General features: G+C 45.2%; 1 protein-coding gene across 1 annotated transcript in view; it reads right to left on the reverse strand.

Moving 5' to 3' along the window:
• Positions 1-14,088: 14,088 nt before the first annotated feature.
• Positions 14,089-24,336, reverse strand: part of NEK4 (NIMA-related kinase 4) — a 43,304-nt gene continuing 33,056 nt past the window's right edge. The window contains exons 8-14 of the mRNA XM_011958230.1: positions 23,282-23,452; positions 22,612-22,761; positions 20,817-20,883; positions 19,930-20,039; positions 17,992-18,080; positions 16,012-16,217; positions 14,089-14,310 (exon numbers count right to left, since the gene is read on the reverse strand). Coding sequence (XP_011813620.1) covers positions 14,126-14,310; positions 16,012-16,217; positions 17,992-18,080; positions 19,930-20,039; positions 20,817-20,883; positions 22,612-22,761; positions 23,282-23,452 — 978 coding nt within the window. The 3' untranslated portion in view covers positions 14,089-14,125. The remainder of the gene's footprint in view (positions 14,311-16,011; positions 16,218-17,991; positions 18,081-19,929; positions 20,040-20,816; positions 20,884-22,611; positions 22,762-23,281; positions 23,453-24,336) is intronic.

Below are 24,336 nucleotides of genomic sequence, written 5' to 3' on the forward strand. Positions count from 1 at the left end.
GTGTTAGCATATATAAACAGCCTGTAACAAGCAGTCGGGGTCCCAGGACCAACTTAGAGCTTGGGACCCTAGCGCGCTAGTAATAAATAACTCTCTGCTGTGAACTTCGTGTCGGTGATCCTTCGCGACGACCCCTGCCCAGGAGGGTATCGAGAGTTCGGTTCCAACAGATGTCTAAACTTTTAAAACATTTGCTAGAGCAAAATTTATTTTGGTGTTAAACATACTTTCAGTTTACTCAGAATTTTTAATTTGCTATAAAAATGTATCAATTAGCATAGATAAAAATACTACTTTAAGATCACTTGTTTTCTTTTGAAAATACATACGTACTGAGGGTTATTATTTATGTCAGAAATTGACATTATAAATTCTTGGATAAGCACCAAAGTTGAATGAATTTTTCAACAAAATGTAATTATGTTTACAGATGTTACTCAGGTTAAGAAATGTGTTGTAGGATCTACTTACCAGTTTCTCTTTTTGATTCAAATATATGAGATCTGCCCTGATAAATAACAAAGTATTGTACCGCCCTCCCAAAAATAAAAGAAAAAGAGAAAACCCATGGCACTATGTAAAGTAAGCACACTTTGTCATTAGTAAATAGAGCAGGCATGCCTGGGGATTGTTGCTTTGTCATAAATAGCAATCAACCATAATTAGTAAACAGGTGTGCCAGTAAAAATGATTTACATGATACGTTAACAAGGATCAGGAAAGTAAGTGAACTTCCTGAAGGAGTTGTTTCTGATCAAAGAAACTGATACTTGCTAGCGTTCACTTGTTGGGAGCAAGTACCCCAAAATCTGGCCATTAACTGGCCCCAAAACTAGCCATAAACAAAATCTCTGCAGCACTGTGACATGTTCATGAATGAGGACAAGGAACAACTGGCTGGCTCAGGGCGGAAAACCCCTTGAAGGCATTCTTAAGCCACAAACAATAGCATGAGCGATTTATGCCTTAAGGGCATGTTCCTGCTGCAGTTAACTAGCCCTTATTCCTTTAATTTGGCCCATCCCTTCATTTCCCATAAATGATACTTTTAGTTAATTTAGTATCTGTGGAAACAATGCTAATGACTGGTTTGCTGTTAACAAATACGTAGGTAAATCTCTGTTCCGGGCTCTCAGCTCTGAGGGCTGTGAGACCCCCGATTTCCCACTTCACACCTCTATATTTATGTGTATGTCTTTAATTCCTCTAGCACCACTGGGTTAGAGTCTCCCCTACCGAGCTGGTCTTGGCATTCACTGCCACCTTATCTTAAGGGGAAAGAATTCTACTGGTGTCATCTGACCGGCCATTTAAAAATTGGAATCTAAAGTGATTCCTTAGTAGGACAACAAGGATGGTTGCTGACATACTGTGTGGTCTGGTAGGAGAAGTGAGGCAATATGAGAAGTGGAGGAAAAACCCGACTATGTCTTCCATGGCATATTTACTCTTACTTTACTTGGTGCTAAATCAAATGAAACAAGCCCTTGTAATGTGATACCCTACCCTGTTTTAACCTGAGTGACTCTCTCCTAGCACAGAGACAGCAGGACAGACTCCATTTTAAGTTTCTTCACTTGCAGCCCCCTTTACCTCCCTCCCTTAAGGGCATAACTAGTGTAAACTGACTCAAAGCACATCCAGGAATGCACTTACTGATAAGATACTGAGAGGCAAGCTGCACCAGCAGCTCCTGAGGACGTGCTCACAGTGGACGGCACCCAAAACCTCTGCGTTTATCTCTTTGTGATAGTTTAAGCCCCTGCACCTGGAACGGTTTTTTTTGTAACTGCATTTGTAACCAATTACTTTTTTAACTTTTTGCCAGTTCTGCTTCTGTGAAAATTGCTTCAGCTAAATTCCCCCCACTCCCCTATTTAGACCATGGTATAAAAACAAAACTAGCCCCTTCCTCGGGGCCGAGAGAATTTTGAACGTCAGCTGCCTCTCGGTTGCTGGCTAATAAAGGACTTCTTAATTTGTCTCAAAGTGTGGCGTTTCTCTGTAACTCGCTTGGTTACAACACTTGGAGGCCCCAGTGAGAATTTTCGCCACCGGGCGAGAGCCGGACTCGTTCCAACCTCTCCCAGACAGACGGCAGACTTACAGGGGAGCTGCCACCTGAAGACATTCCAGGGCCCCATAAGACCTTGTCTTCCAGAGGGGAAGGATGAACCACTGGTATGTTCCCACAAAAATTCAACTCCTGAGTCCTCAGTTTCTAGTCCCAGAAAGGTCCCAGATCTGCCTCTGTTTCTCTGGGAGGGAAGTGCCTCTGACGAGGGCCCTCCCTTTATGACTGCCCGCATTCCAGGACACTGGAGGACAGAGTCCTGGTTTTCTGTTAGGCGCCTCTGTCTCTCTCTGGAAGGGAAGTGGCCCTAACGGGGGCCCTCCCTTGACTCTGTCCGTATTCCAGGACGCTGGAGGACTGAGTTCTGGTTTCTGGTAGGCTGGCCTCTCCATTAAAGACTAGTCTCTCCTGGCCAGGCGCGGTGGCTCAAACCTGTAATCCCAGCACTTTGGGAGGCCGAGATGGGCGGATCACGAGGTCAGGAGATCGAGACCATCCTGGCTAACCCAGTGAAACCCTGTCTCTACTAAAAAAATACAAAAAACTAGCCGGGCGAGGCGGCGGGCGCCTGTAGTTTCAGCTACTCAGGAGGCTGAGGCAGGAGAATGGCGTAAACCGGGAAGGCGGAGCTTGCAGTGAGCTGAGATCCGGCCACTGCACTCTAGCCTGGGCGACAGAGCGACACTCTGTCTCAAAAAAAAAAAAAAAAAAAGACTAGTCTCTCTCAGTCTCTTTCTCTATCTCTTCTCCTTTTCTCGTTCAGGTCTCCTGGAGACCTCTGTTTTAGAACAAGAGTAAAACTGTTATAAACTCTGTGTGAATGAGTGCGTGAATGGGGAGGTCAAGGGCTTGTGCTTCAACTTCCAGTTTGTCCACGCGAAAGCTACGGAGTTCGAGTGGGCCCTCATCTGCGGTTCTGTGGCGACCTCATAAGGCTTAAGGCAGCATCGGCCATAGCTCAATCCAAGCCAGGAGTTTATACCAGCCTGCCAATGCTAAAAGGAGCCTGAGCCCCTCAAGGGAAGGGCCAGACAGGCATCTGACTGATCCCATCACAGGACCCCCACCCCTTGTCTATTAAAAAAAAAAATTGTCAAACTTGTTTATATGCACTAGTGTCTATTGTCTTGTTTAGCGTCTTTCTAAGTTTCGTCTGTCAGGTCACCGATACTGCCCAAGGCGACTGGGAAAGAACTTCTTCAAGGTCCTCAATACTGATTTTCTACCACAGGAGGTCAAATTCCTCATCAGTTGTTTGGGCTGGCCGTCCCAGTCCTGCCTTCTCTGTCAGAAACAAATCAGGTGTTGTTACGGGAAGGGGTGTGGGAAACACTTGCCCATTTGGAATTTCTGGCACCATAAAGGCTGCTGGAGTTTAGATTGCCACATCCCATGCCCAAGTGACTGGACCGCCTCCACATTAGATCAGTGGTGGATTCAGAATAGCCACCCTGCAGACCTGCTTGCCCACCTTTTCTGTCATTCTGTAACTTTTCACATGCTTTTGAATAGAAGTCTGTGTAGAGAAGCCTACGCTCATACTGCTTTACTCTGTCTGGACTCTTATTCTGTTCCCCCGTGTCTACTCTCCTACCTTAGAAAAGATCCGAGTGGCCCCTTTCCTTCTAATCCTTATCCCTTACCCCACATATCTCGTTTTCCTGTGTCAGAGCAAGTCCAGCGCCTCCAAGATTTGGCTCTGCTCTCCCTCCTAAAACCCTTGAAAGAGAAGGTCAAGTTGGAACTGATTTGCTCCAAAACGACCACCAGAATACTCCAGACGACCACCAGAGTAAGTGCCAGAGAATAGGCAAGTAGGCAAAGTAAAAGAAAACTTTATTTACAAGCCAACGTGAAGGAGGGGCGAGGTTCACCGGTCTCTGGCGGTGGAGGCCGATGAAGTGGCTCCAGCGTTCTCGGGTGAGGTTCCTAGCTCCACACACAAGCAAGGGCCAAGGAAGTTCACACCGCGTGCCCTCCAGGAGCAGCTTTTATGTCCTGGGCCCGGGAGTGGGCGGGCAGTGGGCGGGACATAGGCAGGTCAGGGGCGGGGCGGTAGGCGTGGCTAGGCGGGTTCCGGTTTTTCTCCGCCGGAGGTCCGGTTGCGCCTGCGCAGTCGACCCCTGTCTTTCCCAGGCACGGGAAAGTTAACAATGAAGAACCGGGAAATGCGCCATTTTAGTCCCTTTGTTCTTTTTGTTCCCTCCCTCCCTCCCTCCAGACAGGAACCTTCTGTCTTTGAGTCATGGAGACACCAAAAATATTTAGGCTGTAGGTCAAGGGGAAGAGGGAGGTCACCTAGGTTCAGCTGGCCAAGGAGCCCTCGGGTCAGCCTCCAGTCCTCCTCCCTAAATCTTGAAGCTTAAGAAAACCAACTTCACGTGGCAGGAAGTGTTGGCTATAGTCGTTTTCCTGCTCTTTCTGGTTGTGTTATTTCTGTTCTTCCGATAGGCCAGCCCCCCGCAGGTTGTGAATTTCTCTATCCGTGCTGGGTTTAATCTCTCTGCTCAAACCTTGTTAAACTGCCTCCAAAATGGGAAACTCCTCTTCCCAGCCCTGTGAAGAGTGAGTCCTTTCCAATGTATGTTGCAGAATTTCTCTTGAGGCTTCTCAGAAGATTATGGAGTCTGCCTGAAGAAAGGCAAACTCTGGACACTCTGTGAAGTAGAATGGCCACAGTTTGGAACTGGGTGGCCCCCAGAAGGATCATTTAACCCCACAGCTGTTCAGGCTGTGTGGCGGGTCATTACTGGAAGTCTCAGTCACCTCGATCAGTTTCCCTACATTGATCAATGGCTGGATTTGGTCTGGAACCCTCCTCCCTGGCTCCACTCATGCACCATTCATGATCCCACTTCCAAGGTCCTTTTGAGTCGGTCCGCATTTTTGTGCGGACTCTCAGCCCCCTCGGCTCCTCCTGTACTACCTCCTTCTGAAGAAGAGGAAAGTTTTCCTCACGCAGTTCCGCAGTTCCGCTGCCCTATAAGCCTCCTGCTCCCCAAGATTCTTCCCTTGTTTCCTCGACTACATCTCCTGTGGGCTCTCCGCCCATAGCCTCCCAATTGCGGCCAAGGCAGGAGGAGGTAGCCCCCCTCCTCCCACTGAGAGAGGCCCAAATCCCTCCGGGTGATGAGCACTCAGCTCCCTTCCTAGTTTATGTCCCTTTCTCTACCTCTGACCTGTACAACTGGAAGGCTCATAATCCCCTCTTTTCTGAAAAGCCCCAGGTTTTGACCTTACTAATGGAGTCCATGCTCCGGACTCACCGACCCACCTGGGATGACTGTCAGCAACTTTTAACCCTTTTCACCTCTGAAAAGAGGGAACGTACCAGAAGGGAGGCCAGAAAGTATTACATCAGTGGGTGGACCAGAAGAGGAAGCCCAAGACCAAATTGAAGAGGTTTTTCCCTCTACCTGGCGTAATTGGGACCCAAACTCCTTGGGTGGAAGGAGAGCTTTAGACAATTTTTACCGGTATCTCCTTGTGGGCATCAAGGGAGCTGCTCGAAAACCCATAAATTTGTCTGAGACAACTGAAGTTGTCCAGGGGCTTGATGAGTCACCAGGAGCGTTTCTGGAACACCTCCAGGAGGCCTATTGGAAGGGCACCCCTTTTGACCCGATGGCTCCCGAAAATAGCCATGCTTTTAATTTGGCATTTGTGGCTCAGGCAGCCCCTGACATCAAAAGAAAATTAGAAAAGCTAGAGGGATTTGCCGGAATGAACATCAGTCAGCTTTTAGAGATAGCCCAAAAGGTTTTTGACAACTGAGAGTTTGAAAAGCAGAAACAGGCAGCTCAGGCAGCTGAAAAGGCTGCTGACAAAGCATCAAAAAGACAGGCAAAAATCATAGAAGCTGCCATTCAGGAAGTCAAGAAGGAAAGACCCCCATCACAGAAAAATGGTCAGGGAACCCTGGGTCCCCGCCAAAGGGTCAGAAAGGGGAGGGGGCTCCCCTGGAGAAAAACTAGTGCGCTTACTGCAAGCAGATGGGACACTGGAAAAAGGAATGCCCATTAAGACCAGAGGAAAAGCCAGAAGAGAAAGAAGTCCTCACCCTCCCCGCTGCAAAGGAATCTGATGATTGATGGGCCAGGGCTCCTTTACACTTGGCCCCCAGGAGCCCATGGTGACCGCCACAGTGGGGGGCCAGCCTGTACGCTTCCTAATTGACATGGGGGCCGATCACTCCATACTGCAGATGCCCCTAGGCAGTGTCTCTAATAAAAAAGTGGCTGTACAGGGGGCTACTGGAGTTATTCAAGAATATCCTGTCACCCACTCACGAGAGGTGAGTTTAGAACAGAAAAGAGTAATCCACTCGTTCTCGTGGTCCCAGAGTGTCCTTTTCCTCTCCTAGGATGAGACCTGCCCCACAAGCTGCAGGAATCTATTTCCTTCTTGGCCCAACAAGCTCACCTCATGGTAGGAGACACACCACCTCCCGCTGCTCAGCTCCTGCTAACCACCCCTCTGTCAGAAGAAACTCTCTTAGTTTCACCTTCACACCCACCAGAAAATAAAACTAATCCTCTCCTACTGGACTTACAGACTCTTTCCTCGAGTCTGGGCCGAGTCAAACCCCCCGGGACTGGCTAAGCACCACCCTTCAGAGGTAGTAGAACTCCTGGCCACCGCCTTGCCAGTCCAGATAAAGCAATATCCTATGAGTCAGTGGGCTAGGGAGGGAATCAACCCCCATATTCAGCGACTGTTACAAGCTGGCATACTTACACCATGTCAGTCCACCTGGAATACTCCATTTTTGCCAGTCCAAAAACCCGGAACAAATGACTACCAACCTATACAGGACTTAAGGGAAGTTAACAGTCACTGTCCACCCAACTGTCCCTAACCTTATACTTTACTCAGCCTGCTCCCACCAGAACACACAGTGTACACTGTCCTTGACTTAAAAGATGCTTTCTTTGCTATTCCTCTGGCCCCCAAAAGCCAACCTATCTTTGCTTTTGAATGGACAGATCCTGGCTCAGGAGACACCACCCAATTGACCTGGAGTCGGTTACCTCAAGGTTTTAAAAATTCCCCCACCCTTTTTGGGAAAGCCCTCCAACAGGATTTTATACCATTTTGAGCCAGACACCCTAATTGTACTCTTCTTCAGTACGTAGATGACCTTTTATTAGCTACTGAAACTACTGACAGCTGCCTGCAACATACTAGAGACCTACTTTACCTCCTTCAGGAACTCGGGCATCTCGGCCAAAAAGGCCCAGCTTTGGCCGGGCACGGTGGCTCAAGCCTGTAATCCTAGCACTTTGGGAGGCCGAGACAGGCGGATCACGAGGTCAGGAGATCAAGACCATCCTGGCTAACACGGTGAAACCCCGTCTCTACTAAAAAATACAAAAAACTAGCCGGGTGAGGTGGCAGCGCCTGTAGTCCCAGTTACTCGGGAGGCTGAGGCAGGAGAATGGCGGGAACCCGGGAGGCGGAGCTTGCAGTGAGCTGAGGCTTCATCTCACCTCAGCCTTCTCTGACTCTCCAGAGCAACACTCCAACACCAAAAAAAAAAAAAAAAAAAAAAGGCCCAGCTTTGTCTTCCCAGAGTCTCCTACTTAGAGTATGAGATAAACAGAGAAAAAAGGGCACTCACCAGTGCTTGTAAGGAAGCCATCCTGCGAATCCCCACTCCCACCACAAAAGACAGGTACGTGACTTCCTGGGGGCCGTGGGATACCGTCGCCTGTGGATATTAGAGTTTGCAGAGATTGCCAAGCCCCTGTACACTACTACTGGAGGGAATGGCCCACTAGTTTGGACTGACACTGAAGAACAGGCTTTCAAAAACCTGAAAAAGGCATTAACTGAGGCCCCTGCTCTAGCCCTCCCTAATATCTCAAAACCATTTCACCTTTTTATTCATGAGAGCTAGGGAGTTGCTAAAGGGGAGCTCACTCAGACTTTAGGACCCTGGAGACGCCCAGTAGCCTATTTGTTTGGCAGTGACTGGACCCTGTGGCCTCTGGATGGCCAAGCTGTCTGCAAGCCACAGGCAACAGCAAGCCTAGTCCAGGAGGCTGATAAATTGACTCTGGACCAAAATTTAACCCTTACGGTTCCTCATGCCATAGAGACTTTGCTGCAAAGTGCTTCTGGCAAATGGATGTCAAATGCTCACATCCTGCAGTATCAGAGTTTACTGTTAGATCAGCCTTATTTGACTTTCTCTCCCACAAGGTGGTTAAATCCAGCTACTTTACTCCCTGATCCAGACTTCACTACACCTGTCCATGACTGCCAGGAACTCTTAGAAACTACGGAAACTGGTGACCTGATCTACAAGATGTGCCCCTAAACAAGGCAGATGCCACCGTGTTTACAAATGGTAACAGCTTCCTCGGACAGGGAGTCCAAAAGGCTGTTGCAGCCGTTACTATGGAGACAGATGTGCTATTGGCCCAGGAACTGCCAGCAAGTACCTTGGCCCAGAAGGCTGAATTGATCGCCCTCACTCAGGCTCTCCAATGGCATAAGGACAAACGTATTAACATTTACACTGACCGTAGGTATGCTTTTGCTACTGTACATGTACATGGAGCCATCTATCAAGAGTGTGGGCTACTCACCTCAGCAGGAAAGACTATTAAAAAACAAGAAATTTTAGCCCTGAGTGAAGCTGTTTGGCTTCCTCAGCAGGTGGCTGTAATTCACTGCAAAGGACATCAAAGAGAAAACACAGCAGTTGCCCATGGTAACCGAAGAGCAGACTGCGGCCGACAAGCCGCTCGGCTCCCAGTAGTGCCCTTGGTCCTGCTGCCCACTGTGTCTTTTCCACAGCCCAACTTGCCAAATCACCCAAAATACTCCACAAAGGAAGAGAAACAGGCTTCACATCTTCAGGCTAAAAAATTAGGAAGGTTGGTGGATTCTTCCTGATTCCAGAATCTTCATACCCCGAGCCCTTGGGAAAACTTTAATCAGTCATTTGCATTCTACCACCCATTTGGGAGAAGTAAAACTGGCCCAGCTTGTAAGGAGCCGTTTCAAGATCCCCCACCTTCAGGACTTAGCTAACCACACAGCTCTCCAGTGTATGGCTTATGCTCAGGTAAACGCCAAACAAGGTCCCAAACCCAGCCCAGGCCACCGTCTCTGTGGAGACTCACCAGGAGAAAGGTGGGAAATTGATTTTACAGAGATAAAACCGCACCAGGCAGGGTATAAGTACCTCCTGGTGCTAGGAGACACTGCCACTACAGTAGTAAAGTTTTTACTAAATGAAATCATCCCAAGACACAGGCTGCCTGTTGCCACAGGGTCTGATAATGGGCCAGCCTTCACCTCATCCATAGCTCAGTGGGTCAGCAAGGCATTAAACATCAAAGGGAAACTCCATTGTGCCTATCGACCCCAGAGCTCTGGATATGTAGAACGCATGAACCGCACCTAAAAAATACTCTTACAAAATTAATTCTAGAAACCGGTGAGAACTGGGTGAGGCTCCTTCCTTTAGCCCTACTTAGAGTAAGATGTATCCCTGACCGAGCTGGGTTTTCACCTTTTGAAATTATGTAGTTCTGTCTATCTTGTCTACGTTGAGAGACACCCATTTAGCAGAAATCTCTCAAGCTAATTTATTACAGTACCTGCAGTCTCTCCAATAGGTACGAGACATCATCCAGCTGGTTGTCTGGGGAGCACACCCAAATCCAGTTCCTGACCGGACAGGGCCCTGCCACTCTTTCCAGCCGGGTGACCTGGTGTACGTTAAAAAGTTCCAGAAAGAAGGACTCATTCCTGCCTGGAAAGGACCTCATACTGTCATCCTCACCATGCCGACAGCTCTAAAGGTGGACGGTATTCCTGCTTGGATTTATCACTCTTGCATCAAAAAGGCCAGCAAGACCCAGCAAGAAACATGGATCCCCAAGCCTGAGCCAGGCCCCTTAAAACTGCGTCTTGGCCGGGCGCAGTGGCTCACACCTGTAATCCCAGCACTTTGGGAGGCCGAGGTGGACGGATCACAAGGTCAGGACATTGAGGCCATCCTGGCTAACGGTGAAACCCTGTCTCTACTAAAAATACAAAAAAATTAGCCAGGCATGGTGGCGGGCAACTATAATTCCAGCTACTCAGCAGGCTGAGGCAGGAGAATCTCTTGAACCTGGGAGGTGGAGTTGCAGTGAGCCAAGATTGTACTACTGCACTCCAGCCTGGACGACAGAGCAAGACTCCGTCTCAAAAAACAAAAACAAAAACAAAAAAAACTGTGTCTAAGTTGCGTGAAGCCATCAAATTATTTATTTTTATTTACCTCTTTTGTTTGTTTCCACCTATCATGCCCTCTGCTCCACCCTACTCTTTTCTCCTTCTTTCACGACAGGACATGTGTGTGCAAACACTACTTGGAAGGCAGGAACCTCCAAAGAAGTCTCTTTTGCAGTCGATTTATGTGCTTTGTTCCCAGAGCCTGCCTGTACCCACGAAGAGCAATGCAATCTGCCGGTCATGGGAGCAAGAAACGTTGACCTGGCTGCAGGATTCGCACATACAGGAAGCCGGACTGGATATGGGAGCTCTAAAGGTGCAGAAAAAGGACTCCAGAGCGTTGATTTTTACCTCTGTCCTGGAAATCACCCTGACTCTAGTTGTCGAGATTCCTTTTAGTTTTTCTGCCCTCACTGGTCATGGGTAACCCTGGCCACTTACTCTGGAGGATCAACCCGGTCCTCAACCCTCTCTATAACTCACACTTCCCGTCCTAGACCTTGTACTATAAGAAATTGCGACCCTCTTACTACAACTGTCCGTAACCCTAATTCAGCTCATTGGTATTATGGCATGTCATGGGGATTACGGCTTTATATCTCAGGATTTCATGTTGGAACTATGTTCACCATTCAGAAAAAGGTCCTGGTCCCATGAAGCCCTCCTAAGCCAATCGGACCTCTAACTGATTTAGGTGACCCTATGTTCCAAAAACACCCAGACAGGGTCGAACTAACTGTTCCACCACCATTCCTGGTTCCTAAACCTCAACTGCAAAGACAACCCAGCCTGATGTCCATTCTGGATGGGGTGCATCACCTCCTTAATCTCACCCAGCCTAAACTAGCCCGAGATTGTTGGTTGTACCTGAAAGCAAAACCCCCATATTATGTTGGTTTAGGAGTAGAGGCCATGTTCAAGGTTAACTCTATTTCTTGTCATACATGACTCCATGCCCTTACACTAGGAGACGTGTCAGGGAACGCCTCCTAATTAGCAATGGCTATAACTTATCTGCTTCTCCCTTCAGGTCACCTGTAATCAATCTCTACATACTTCCTTAAATGCCTCAGTTTCCTACCAGGCACCTAACAATACCTGATTGGCTTGTATTTCAGGCCTTACTCGCTGCATCAACGGGACTGAACCCGGACCTCTCCTGTGTGTGTTGGTTCATCTACTCCCCCAGGTCTATGTGTATAGCGGGCCAGAAGGGCAACTTCTTATTCCTCCCCCTGAATTGCATTCCAGGTTTCGCCGAGCTGCCCCGCTCCTAGTACCCCTCCTGGCCGGCCTTAGCATAGCTGGGTCAGCAGCCATTGGCACGGCTGCTCTGGTTCAGGGAGAAACTAGACTAATGTCCCTGTCTCAGCAAGTAGATGCTGATTTAAGCAATCTCCAGTCAGCCATAAATATGCCACATACCCAAGTAAACTCTCTAACTGAAGTAGTTCTTCAAAACCACTGAGGCTTAGATCTACTATTTCTCTCCCAAGGAGGATGATGTGCAGCCCTAGGATACAGTTGCTGTTTCTATGCCAGTCAGTCTGGAGTCATAAAAGATACCCTCCAAAGAGTTCAAGAAAATCTAGATAGACGCCAACAAGAACGAGAAAGTAACACCCCCTGGTATCAAAGCATGTTCAACTGAAATCCATGGCTAACTACTTTAATTACTGGATTGGCAGGACACCTTCTCCTCCTCTTGTTAAGTTTAATCTTCAGGACTTGTATATAAAATTGGTTCCTGAACTTTGTAAAGCAGCGCATAGCTTCTGTCAAACTTATGTATCTCAGAACCCAGTATAACCCCCTTGCTATAACTGAAGAATCAATGATTTGATTCCCCAAAACATGAGTGGGGAATGTGATACCCTACCCTGTTTTAACCTGAATGACTATCTCCTAGAAGAGAGACAGCCAGACAGACTCCATTTTAGTTTCTTCACTTGCAGCCCCCTTTACCTCCCTCCCTTAAGTGCATAACTAGTGTAAACCGACTCAAAGCACGTCCAGGAATGCACCTACTGATAAGATATTGAGGCAAGCTGCACCAGCAGCTCCTGGGGACGCGCGCGGTGGATGGCACCCAAAACCTCTGCATTTATCTCTTTGTGATAGTTTAAGCCCCCGCACCTGGAACTGCTTTTTTTTTTTTTTGTAACTGCATTTGTAACCAATTAATTTTTTAACTTTTTGCCAGTTCTGCTTCTGTAAAAATTGCTTCAGCTAAATTCCCCCCACTCCTCTATTTAGACTACGGTATAAAAACAAAACCAGCCCCTTCCTCGGGGCCAAGAGAATTTTGAGCGTCAGCTGCCTCTCAGTTGCTGGCTAATAAAGGACGTCTTAATTTGTCTCAAAGTGTGGCATTTCTCTGTAACTCCCTTGGTTACAACAGTAATAGCTGTTATTAATTGCCTTTAAAAATCTGTCCCGTTTTTTTCCGGGTACTTAAAATACAAGTGCCAGTAAGTGGTTCTTATATATATTTTGGGGGGGGGAGGGGGCGGAATTCATTTTCCTTGTCTTCTGATATTTTAAAAATCCATCCATTTTTCAAGATTGAAAAGAATTATAGCAGGCCGGGCGCGGTGGCTCACGCCTGTAATCCCAGCACTTTGGGAGGCTGAGGCAGGCGGATCACGAGGTCAGGAGATCGAGACCATCCTGGCTAACATAGTGAAACCCTGTCTCTACTAAAAATACAAAAAATTAGCCAGACATGGTGGCAGGCATCTGTAGTCCCAGCTACTCAGGAGGCTGAGGCAGCAGAATGGCGTGAACCTGGGAGGTGGAGCTTGCAGTTAGCCGAGATTGTGCCACTGCACTGCAGCCTGGGCAACAGAGCGAGACTCAGTCTCAAAAAAAAAAAGAATTATAGTAAACACTTCATTCTTTTCTTTTTTTTGTCCCACCCATCCCTGCCCAACCAGCACTTCATTCTTTATAAAACTTTCTATAATGCTTTATTTGAATGTTACTATTACATGCTTTCTAAAATGGTGTGAACTACCAAACTCATGGATTCTCACTAGGTTATCAGGCATACAGTAGTCTTTATCAGAATCAAATGAAACTTCATTAAAAAAAACTACCAATATAGAAATTCTTGAGTATGATTCACATTTAACTGCTGGCACTATAATTTGTAGCTCTTTGATTCAGAATGTACATAGTACTCATGTTTTAGTAATCGGTGATACAGTTTATTTTATTTTTTTTTTGAGACAGAGTCTCGCTCTGTCACCCAGGCCAGAGTACAGTAGCGTAATCTCAGCTCACTGCAACCTCCACCTCCTGAGTTCAAGCAATTCTCCTGCCTCAGCCTCCCCTGCTTCTGGGATTACAGGCACGTGCCACCACACCCAGCTAATTTTTGTATTTTTAGTAGAGATGGGCTGTCACCATTCACCACATTGGCCATGCTAGTCTGGAACTCCTGACCTCAGGTGATCCCTCTACCTCAGCTTCCAAAAGTGTTGTGATTACAGGCGTGAGTCACCACGCCCAACCTAAAGTTTAAATTTTCCTTAAAAAAAAAAAAAGTGTCCAAAGACCTAAAAGGGCTAAAACTAAAAAATTCTTAGAAGAAAATATAAAAATAAATCTTCATGACTTCAGATTTGGCAATGGGGACCATGGGGAGTGACTGCTAACAGGTACAGAGGTACAGGGTTTCTTGGGGGGTAATGAAAATATTCTAATATCTATTGTGGTAATTATTGTACAATGTTGTAAACACGGTAAAAACCACTGAATTGTACACTTTAGATGAGTGAATTGTTATGTGTAATTTATATTTCAAAAGGTTGTTTAAAAAATTCTATAACATAAGCAGCTTGACACAGCTAATGAGACACTCACCTCTCTCTCAAATTCGTCCTCCTCCTCCAAAAGATCATACACCTGCTCTAAAAGCTGAACTCCCAGGCCATGAATTACATCAGCTCTCAAGACTTCAACTAGTCTCCTGATCTTTTCAGAACCTGGCATGATAGCTAAAAGGCAATAACAAAGACAAAGGGAAAAATAAACACTTTTTACCACTATAGCAAGAACACCGCAGTTTTTAAAAATTTTGCATTTTATTTTATTTTTATTTTTGAAACTGAGTCTCGCTCTGTTGCCCAGGCTGGAGTGCAGTGGCACGATCTCGGCTCACTGCAAGCTCCACCCCCTGGGTTCATGCCATTCTCCTGTCTCAGTCTCCCCAGTAATTGGGACTACAGGAGACCGCCACCACGCCTGGCTAATTTTTTGTATTTTTAGTAAAGATGGGGTTTCACTGTGTTAGCCAAGATGGTCTCGATCTCCTGACCTCGTGATCTGCCCGCCTCGGCCTCCCAAAGTGCTGGGATTGCAGGCGTGAGCCACTGCGCCTGGCCTATTTTTTTTTTTAAGTGACAGGGTCTTGTGCTGTCATGGGGATGTAGTGCTGTGTGACCATAGCTCACTATATAACCTCTAACTTCTGAGCTCAAGCAATCATCCTGCCTCAGCTTCCCAAGCAGCCAGAACTACAGGAATGCGCTACCACCTGCAACTAATTCTTAAATTTTTTGTAGTGATGGGGTCTACGTTGTCCTGGTTGGTCTTGAACTCCTGGCCTCAAGCAATCCTCTCACCTCGGTCTCCCAAAGCAGCAAGACTACAGGCATGATTATACCACACCAGGCCTTTTTTTAAATTTTTATTTTATTATTTTATTTTTATTTAATTTCATTTGATTTTTTGAGATAGGGTCTTGCTCTGTCGCTCAGGCTGGAGTGCAGTGGCATGCTCATGGCTCACTGCAGCCTCAGCCTCCTGGGTTCAAGAAATCTTCTCACCTCAGCCTCCTGAGTAGCTGGGACTACAGGCATGGACCACTATGCCCGGCTAATTTTTGTATTTTTTGTAGACACAAGTTTTCATCATGTTGCCCAGGCTGGTCTCAAACTCCTGGACTCAAGCAATCTGCCCTCCTCAGCCTCCCAAAGTACAGGCATGAGCCACCGCACCCAGCAGGCCTGTTTCTAAAAAAATCTTGACATACTAACATTCTTTTTTCCCTATGACAAGAGTTTGGTTTAATGACTTAAAATTTACATATGAACTTAAGCTTCGCTACCATCTCTTAAACCTTAAAAACACCACAACTGTCTAACTTGAAGAAAAGTCACATGAAAAACCACAAACATTTATCTATTTATTTATTTTTAAAAATCAATTTTCATGTAACTTTTCAGGAATACCTCTGTTGCATAACACAGGATATACCTTTTACGGAGATATGCAAATGAAATAATTTTAAAAACACACAAAAAATTTATAGGCATTAGTTCCTTGTTGTGACATATTTCTCCAATAAACACATGCTCTCCAGTTTGCTGTAAAAGAATAAATTGGGCCAGGCGTGGTGGCTTACACCTGTAATCCCAGCACTTTCGGAGGCCAAGGTGGGAGGATCACCTGAAGTCAGGAGTTCAAGACCAGCCTGGCCAACATGGTGAAACCCCGTTTCTACCAAAAATACAAAAATTAGCCGGGCATGGTGGTGCCTGCCTGTAGTCCCAGCTACTCAGGAGGCTGAAGCAGGAGAATCTCTTGAACCCAGGAAGTGGAGGTTGCAGTGAGCCAAGATCATGCTACTGCACTCCAGCCTGGGTGACAGAGTGAGACTCCATCTAAAAAACAAAAAATAATAATAAGCTGATCACCTGAAGGTAGCTCTTTAAAATGGATTTCCTCTGCCTCTTCTGCAACCTTCCCATGAAGTATCAGTGTGTCCCGATATTTCCGATGAAGTTTGAATTCTGACACTGGGTTTGCTACCAGGACATCTTCACAGCTCTCTTTAGAATCCAGTTTCAGAGTCTGAGTCATCAATTGTACCAAGGCATTAATTTCATTTGTCTGACCTTTCCTGGGGGAAAAAAGTATCCCTCTGTTATTTAATTGACTTCATGAGAATTTTTCGTTAAAAAATTACATGCAAAACCTTTAGGGAGTTCTGCTTTGAAATGTCCAAGTAAGCTCCTACAGACTGACCTGACACTTCCACAAATAACAACTACAAACTCTAGACAAAATACAAAACTCAACAATGTAAAGGCAATGCAGAATAAACAAAATCTGCAGGCAGATCTCGGAGAACAGTCAACACCTTTTAGCCTGAGGGCAGGCCATGGGCAGATCAAAGTACAAGAGAACTCACAATCTTTCTGGCCTACAGAAAGGAGAGTTCAGAACAACCACTGTCACTAGAAAGTGACAGAGGAACCTTGGAGACAGTCTAAAAGAAACAGCCCCAGATTCTGTGTAAAAATTCTACGTGTTTCAAAGTAACTTAACCACACTCAAGTACAAAGCTCAAGAACAGTTAAACACAAAATACCAGCTTCCAATGAGGTAAAATTCAGTATCTAGCATCCCATCAAAAATAACCAGATGTGTAAAGAAGCAGGAAAATATCATGCATTTGTGAAGAGACAGAAATCAGTTAAGAGAAACATATCCAAAAATGACACAACCGATAGAATAAATGAGGACATTAAAATGGGTAGTATAAATATATTCCATATGGCCAAGGTAGAAGAAAACATGAACATGTTAAGGAGACACAAAGATATTTTAAAAAGACCCAAATCAAATTTCTAGAAATGAAAGATACAATATATTAAATACATGGAATAGGATTAACAGATTAGACATTGCAGAAGAAAAGATTAATGAACTCAAAGACATAGCAATAGAATCTATGAAATGTGAAACAGAAAAAAAGTAAAAATAGGCCAGGTGCAGCGGCTCATGCCTGTAATACCAGCATTCTGGGAGGCCAAGGCAGGTGGATCACCTGAGGTCAGGAGTTCAATACCAGCCTGGCCAATATGGTGAAACCCAGTCTCTACTAAAAATACAAAAATGTAGCCGGGCACATGTGGTGGCACGTGCCTGTAATCCCAGCTACTCAGGGGGGTGGGGGGGGGCTGATACAGGAGAATCACTTGAACCCGGGAGGCAGAGGTTGTAGTGAACCGAAATCATGCCACTGCACTCCAGTCTGGACGACAGAGTGAGACTCTGTCTCAAAATAAAAATAAAAATAAAAAATAAAGTATTTTTTAAAAACATAAAAATAAACAGAGCATCAGTGAGCTGTGGCACAAATTTAAGGAGTCTAATATACATGTAATGGAATCCCTAAGATGGCAGAAAGAAGTCAAAAAAAAAAAAAAAAGTGAAGAAATAATGGCCAGGCCAGGCGTGGTGGCTCACACCTGTAATCCCAGCACTTTGGGAGGCCGAGGCGGGTGGATCACAAGGTCAGAAGTCAAGACCAGCCTGACCAACATGGAGAAACCCTGTTTCTACTAAAAATACAAAATTAGCCAGACGTGGTGGCACATGCCTGTAATCCCAGCTACTAGGGAGGCTGACGCAGAAGAATCGCTTGAACCCAGGAGGCAGAGGTTGCAGTGAGCTGAGGTCATGCCACTGCACTCCAGCCTGGGCAACAAGAGTGAAACTCTGTCTCAAAAAAAAAAAGAAGAGACATTTTTAGCTCCAGCATATGCCACAAACCATTTATAATTTTATCAGTGGCAATACTAGAGATCTGAATACTACTGAAAATGTACATTTAATATTCATTAAAACAGAAATAGTTTATAAAGGGAGACAGAAAAACAAGAACTTACCCTTCCCTGCAATCCCCATCTGACTTATCAGTTGAACTTGTTGAAGAACTTAACTCATCCTCAGACAGACAATGAATCAGTTTCCTTTCCTATTAAATGTTTGGAAGACATAAAATTCTACATGACAACACAACCAGAATGTGATACTTGAACCAGTCTTAGAGGCAACAACTAGACACAATATGTTCCTAGGTGCAATATAGCAGGAGAATCTAACAAATACAAAAATTGTTCCCATATGATTTGTGGCCAAAAAAACCACCAAAAACTGATTTTACCCATATGATATCCCAGTTCACTCATAAAGTTCACAAGAATAACTGAAGAACATCAGGTGAAGTTTTGTTTGTTTTTGTTTTTGTTTATTTGTTTTGTTTTTTGGGTTTTTTTTTGAGACAGAGTCTTGCTCTGTCACCAGGCTGGAGTGCAGTGGCACGATTTCGGCTCACAGCAACTTCTGACTCTCTGGTTCAAGCGATTTTCCTGCCTCAGCCTCCCAAGTAGCTGGGATTACAGGCACGTGCCACAACACCCAGCTAATTTTTATATTTTTAGTAGAGACGGGGTCTCACCATGTTGGCCAGGGTGGTCTTGAACTCCTGACCTCATGATCCGCCCACCTCAGCCTCCCAAAGTGCTGAGATTACAGGCATGAGCCACTGCGCCTGGCCAAGGTGAAGTTTTACAAGAGTCTCAGCTGTCAAGAAATTTCCAGAGGAGAGCGGATGGCTAGTTCTGGTGTATCAACTCCTAAGCAGAGGGCTTGCTCTATAGGAATGTTGGCATTTTAAATTACCTAGGCAACCTCAGCTTGCCTGTTTTTTTGTTTTTGTTTTTTTTTTTTGGATACAGGGGTGTCACTATGTTGCCCACGCTGGCCACAAACTCCTGGGCTCAAGCAATCCTCCTTCCTTGGCCTCCCAAGTAGCTGGGATAACAGCCACAAGCCACCATGCCCAGCTTCAGCTTGCTCTTAATGTGAGACTGTTAAAGTGCTTTAAAGGATTGCCTAATAATACACATAAACCTTACAACTCTGGGATATGGAAGGCAGCCTCTATTAGTGAAATAACTAAATGATATAAAGAAATAATACATCCATTACTTTCAAAGAGCAGGAAGAATTCCCAGAGTATTATACAGAGAGGTGAACATGGGTTACAAACCTAGCAATTACCCATTTAGCCAAAAGATGGTGTCCCTACATCATCTACAGGCAAGAAGGTAAACTACATTGACACAAATAAGAAATTGAGGAATGATTAGCAAGTGAGACTCAAATCTGGCAACACACATGGGTATGCTGGTATCACAGCAGACTGAGCAAAGTGTTGCCTACTGCAAGTCCTTAGAAAGTTCTGTTTACTTATTTATTTATATTTTTGAGGCAGGGTCTTGCTCTGTCACCCAGGCTAAAGCACAGTGGTATGAACACAACTCACTGTAGCCTTGACCTCTTGGGCTCAAGTGATCCTTCCACCTCAGTCCCCTGAGTTGCTGGGACTATAAGTGTGCGCCACCTTGCCAGGTTAATTTTTTTTTTTTCTTAGACACAGGGTCCAACTATGTTGCCCAGATTGATCTCAAGCTCCTGGGCTAAAGCAATCTTCTCACCTTGGCTTCCCAAAGTGCTAGTATTATAAGCGCGAGCCACTGCATCAGGCCAGGAAGTCCTGTTTTAAAGACCAACCTAAGAAATATCTTCAATTAGGCTATCAATTGTTTATAAGAGTACCTGAAAAATTTATTTCCTTAATGGGTCAAACATAATCCTTTTGATTATTATTTACCAGTTCCTTTCTTTATCAAGAGTGAAAAGATGTAATAAGCTGGCCCTGTCCCAAAAATAAATGGAGCTGACATTTAAAAGGTTTACTGCATTAGGCCTGCCAGAAGTAGACTGTCCACCTTCTTCTCTCTTAGGAGTACGTAATGCACCTGAGTGACACTGCAGTCAGAGGAGAGCCGTCGGGCGGGCATGGGCTGATCTTCCTCCTGGGGTTTTCCTTGCCCTGCTACACTCAGAGAAGCTTTCCTCACTGAAGGGCCTGAAAAAGCAAATATCCCCAGTAGTTGTTTGTGGTGGGCTGCCCCAACTGAAGAGGGCTTTGTATTTGGTATTGAACGTACCCCAGCAAGAGCTGGCCCAAAAGTAACTCAAACAGCATATTTATCATTACTCTGGTGTCTGACACTTCAGTTGAAATCTTAGCTCTGGATCCACCAGTTCTGTGACCTTGGGCAAGTTACTTAACTCCTCAGAGCCTCTGTTTCCTCGGCTGCAAAATGGTGATAATAATGCATATTTTGGCAGTTACTGTAAATATGAAATGAGATAATATCCTTAATATGTTTACCATAATGCCTAAGACATGGTCAGCATTCAATAAATGGAAACTGCTAGTACTATCTTTAAAAAATGATAAAAAGAATGATAGCCCTCAGCCTAGGGAAGCACCACACCCCCAGCAACCTCCCTTTGTTCTAAGATGACAGCAATTCACTGGCCAGTGGACACTGGACATGGAAAAAAGTTAAACATTCACTTGATTTCTGGTCTGAAACCTCCCAAGAGTTACTGCCACTCAAAGCCCTCTTGTTATTTCTTTAATATCCCCCTCCGCTGATATTTGAACCAGATCCAACACCCTATGATGATTTTTTAAAAGGCTTGACTAAGAAATTTCAAAATCTTTTCCAAATCAATTTCCTACATGTTTTACTGCTGCTGGAAAGTTTCAACCTCTCATAGTCAGAACCAGTGCTTCTGTCCACGGACCATACCTCTAACTGCCAATTAGGTGAAGAAAAGAAGTCAACTTTACCTGAAGTGGACATTTCTTCCTGTGACTGCTTTAGTCGCCTCCTCTCTCTGGCTGATAATGGTCGATCCTTTAAAAGAAAGTCACAGAGTCACTTCCATTCCTACTTGCTATTCTTATAACACCTACAATCCATGATGTATCATCCAGCATTAAGAAAAAGGTCTCAGCTGGATGCGGTGGCTCACACTTGTAATCCCAACACTCTGGGAGGCTGAGCTAGGCAGATCACGAGGTCAGGAGTTCGAGGCCAGACCGACCAACATGGTGAAACCCCACCTCTACTAAAAATACAAAAATTAGCCAAGCATGGTGGTGCATGCCTATAGTCCCAGCTACTCAGGAGGCTGACGCAGGAGAATTGCTTGAACCTGGGAGGTGGTGGTTGCAGTGAGCTAAGATGCCTGGGTGACAGAGCAAGACTCCGTCTAAAAAAAAAAAAAAAAAAAAAGAAAAGAAAAAGGTCTTACCTCAGCCTGGGTGACACAGCAAGAAGGTCTTGCACTGGACTTACAGGAGTGTCCACTGGAAACCAGCCCACAGCAGGGTTATAGCTACTAGTGAGAAATGATCACAGATCTTGTTTCTGGGAGGTGCTCATTTTTAGAAGGGCAAATGGGGACTTTCACATTTGCCATATTCAGAATCTACTTGGTTTCTGTTTGTTTTTTTTTTTTTTTGAGACGGAGTCTTGCTCTGTAGCCCAGGCTGGAATGCAGTGTGGCCCGATCTCAGCTCACTGCAAGCTCTGCCTCCCGTGTTCACACCATTCTCCTGCCTCAGCCTCCCAAGTAGCTGGGACTACAGGCGCCCGCCACCACACCCAGCTAATTTTATTTTTGTATTTTTAGTAGAGACGGGGTTTCACCATGTTAGCCAGGATGGTCTCGATCTCCTGACCTCGTGATTCACCCACCTCGGCCTCCCAAAGTGCTGGGATCAGGCGTGAGCCATCTTGCCCAGCCTACTTGGTTTCTTTAATTCACTGGAAGTGACCATCTCTGAAACCACAGAATCTGTCCATTTCAATCAAAGATTCTACTGAGGCTGGGTGCGGTGGCTAACACCTGTAATCCTAGCACTTTAGGAGGCTGGGTGCAGGTGGATCATCTGAGGTCAGGAGTTTGAGACAAGCCTGGCCAACATGGCGAAACCCCATCTCTAATAAAATACAAAAATTAGATAAGCGTAGTGGCTGGCACCTATGGTTCCAGCTACTGGGGAGGCTGAGACAGGAGAATTGCTTGAACCTAGGAGGTGGAGGTTGCAGTGAGCCAAGATCATGCCACTGCACTCCAGCCTGGGCAACAGAGCGAGACTCCATCTCAAAAAAAAAAAAGATTCTGCTGAGATCACATCTGTCCCATCTGTCCCTTCCAGTGTTTGGCAAGAAGCAGAGCTAAGATGTTTTAATACAAAACTTCATAATATACACAAGATTTTACAACCAATAAGAAGGTTTTGGAGGGGTTTTGCTTTGAGACAGGTTCTCACTCTGTCACCCAGGCTTCAGTACAGTGGCATGATCTCGGCTCACCTTAACCTCTGCCTTTTGGGTTAAAGCCATCCTCCCACCTCGGCCTCATAGTAGCTGGGACTATAGGCACGTGCCAACACATTTTGCTAATTTTTAAATTTTTTGTAGAGACAAGGTTTCGCTATATTGCCCAGGCCAGTCTTGAACTCCTGGGCTCAATTGATCCTCTTACTTCAGCCTCCCAAAGTACTGGGATTACATGCATGAGCCGCCACACCTGACTATAAGGTTTTTAAAAATCCAACATATGTTCCCACAAACCTTTGATGATGACATCTTACTGCTCCTTGAACTGCTCACAGACCCAGTGACCACTCTACATTGGTTTTCAGCCTCTTTTTGTATTGATGTGATATCCACTTTCCCAACAATGGGATGAGAAGGCAAAAATCGAGGAGGTGACTCTTGGAACTTAAATAATTAAAAAAGAAGATTAACAGTTTCATATATAGCCCCTTCCAATGTTCCTCTATCAGCAGGTTCCCTATGTATGAGTCAGTGGTTTGCCCTTAAAACCTTCAAAACATTGCATTTTTTGGAAAAGACTCTGCCAAAAGTCAATCATCTAAGAAGCTTATGGAGAGGATACCTGTTGAAGTCATTTCAAGAAATGAGATGTCAACATGATTCTGTGGAGAAGCTGAAGAAAAAACTGTTCATCAGTACAATACAGATGGAGTCAAAGGTTTACCCTCATTAGCCTATTCCTTTAACTTTTAAAATGATCTGTCCATCTTTGCTGGAGAAGATAAAATCCTTACTCTCTTCCAACTCACTGATATTTGAAAACTAGTATTTAGCATCTTGCCATTGTCACCCTTCTGTATATGTTCCTTGCATTTCTTACATGCCTTTTGGCAACTGTTAATTGCTCTAAATAGAAACTGAGCTTCCCAAAGTCCACCTCCCAAACCAAAGCAAAATGACTTACAGCAAAGAGATCTCTGCCAACCTGTCTCTTTTCCCCTCTGTGCTCAGTCTGTTCTCTCTTCTTCTGCTGTCGCTGTCGAGACAGAGAAGGTTCAGACCCAGAGTTGTGTGGCTGTAAATCTGGGTGGATTCTGCCCTGTTTTTCTATAGTACATTCACCAGCAACTTGATCCTTAAAAATAATAAAATGACATTTTAAAGTATAGCAGCAACCTGGTACTAAAGTAAGCTGCCCATAAAAAGTGGTTTTTGTCTTTAGCATGAAAACTTTCCTCAAAAAACTGTTTCCATATTGCATTTTAAAGTGTTACCTGGAAGTTGTAAATTGACCCATCACAATGTAAAGTTCACAATATGGTGCAAATATAACAATGCAGAATTGAATACAGAGGTATACATAACCTTCCTCTTAGAAAACAAAAGAAGTGTCCAGGTATGGTGGCTCACGCCTGTAATCCCAGCACTTTGGGAGGCTGAGGCAGACAGATCATGAGGTCAGGAGTTCAAGATCAGCCTGGCCAACATGGTGAAACCCCATCTCTACTAAAAATACAAAAAGTAGCCGGGCATAGTGGTGGGCACCTGTAATCCCAGCTACTCGGGAGGCTGAGGCAGGAGAACTGCTTGAACCTTGGCAGGGGGAGGTTGCAGTGAGCCGAGATCATGCCATTGCAATTCAGCCTGGGCGACAGAGTAAGACTCCGTCTCAAAAAAAAAAAGAAAAAGAAAAAGAAAACAAAAGCAGTTACAATTTCAAATTTTTGTGCAATAAAATTAAATCATAATGCAACAGTTAAAAAATAATAATTATAAAAGGAAGCAAACGTACACAAAAACTCAAAATAATGAATAGTCTTTTGAACATCCAAATGGTCAAACTCTCCATGCCTACTTTTAAACACAATGAAAATGAGAAGAAGCTGAGTGTGGTAGCTCACGTCTGTAATCCCGACACTCTGGGAAGCCAACTCAGGAAGACCACTTGAGGCCAGGAGTTCAAGACCAGCCTGAGCAACATAGAGAGACCTCCATCTCCATTTAAAAAAAAAAAAAAAA

Source organism: Colobus angolensis, unplaced genomic scaffold (genome assembly GCF_000951035.1).
Source record: "Colobus angolensis palliatus isolate OR3802 unplaced genomic scaffold, Cang.pa_1.0 Scaffold462, whole genome shotgun sequence".
Lineage (NCBI taxonomy): Eukaryota > Metazoa > Chordata > Mammalia > Primates > Cercopithecidae > Colobus > Colobus angolensis.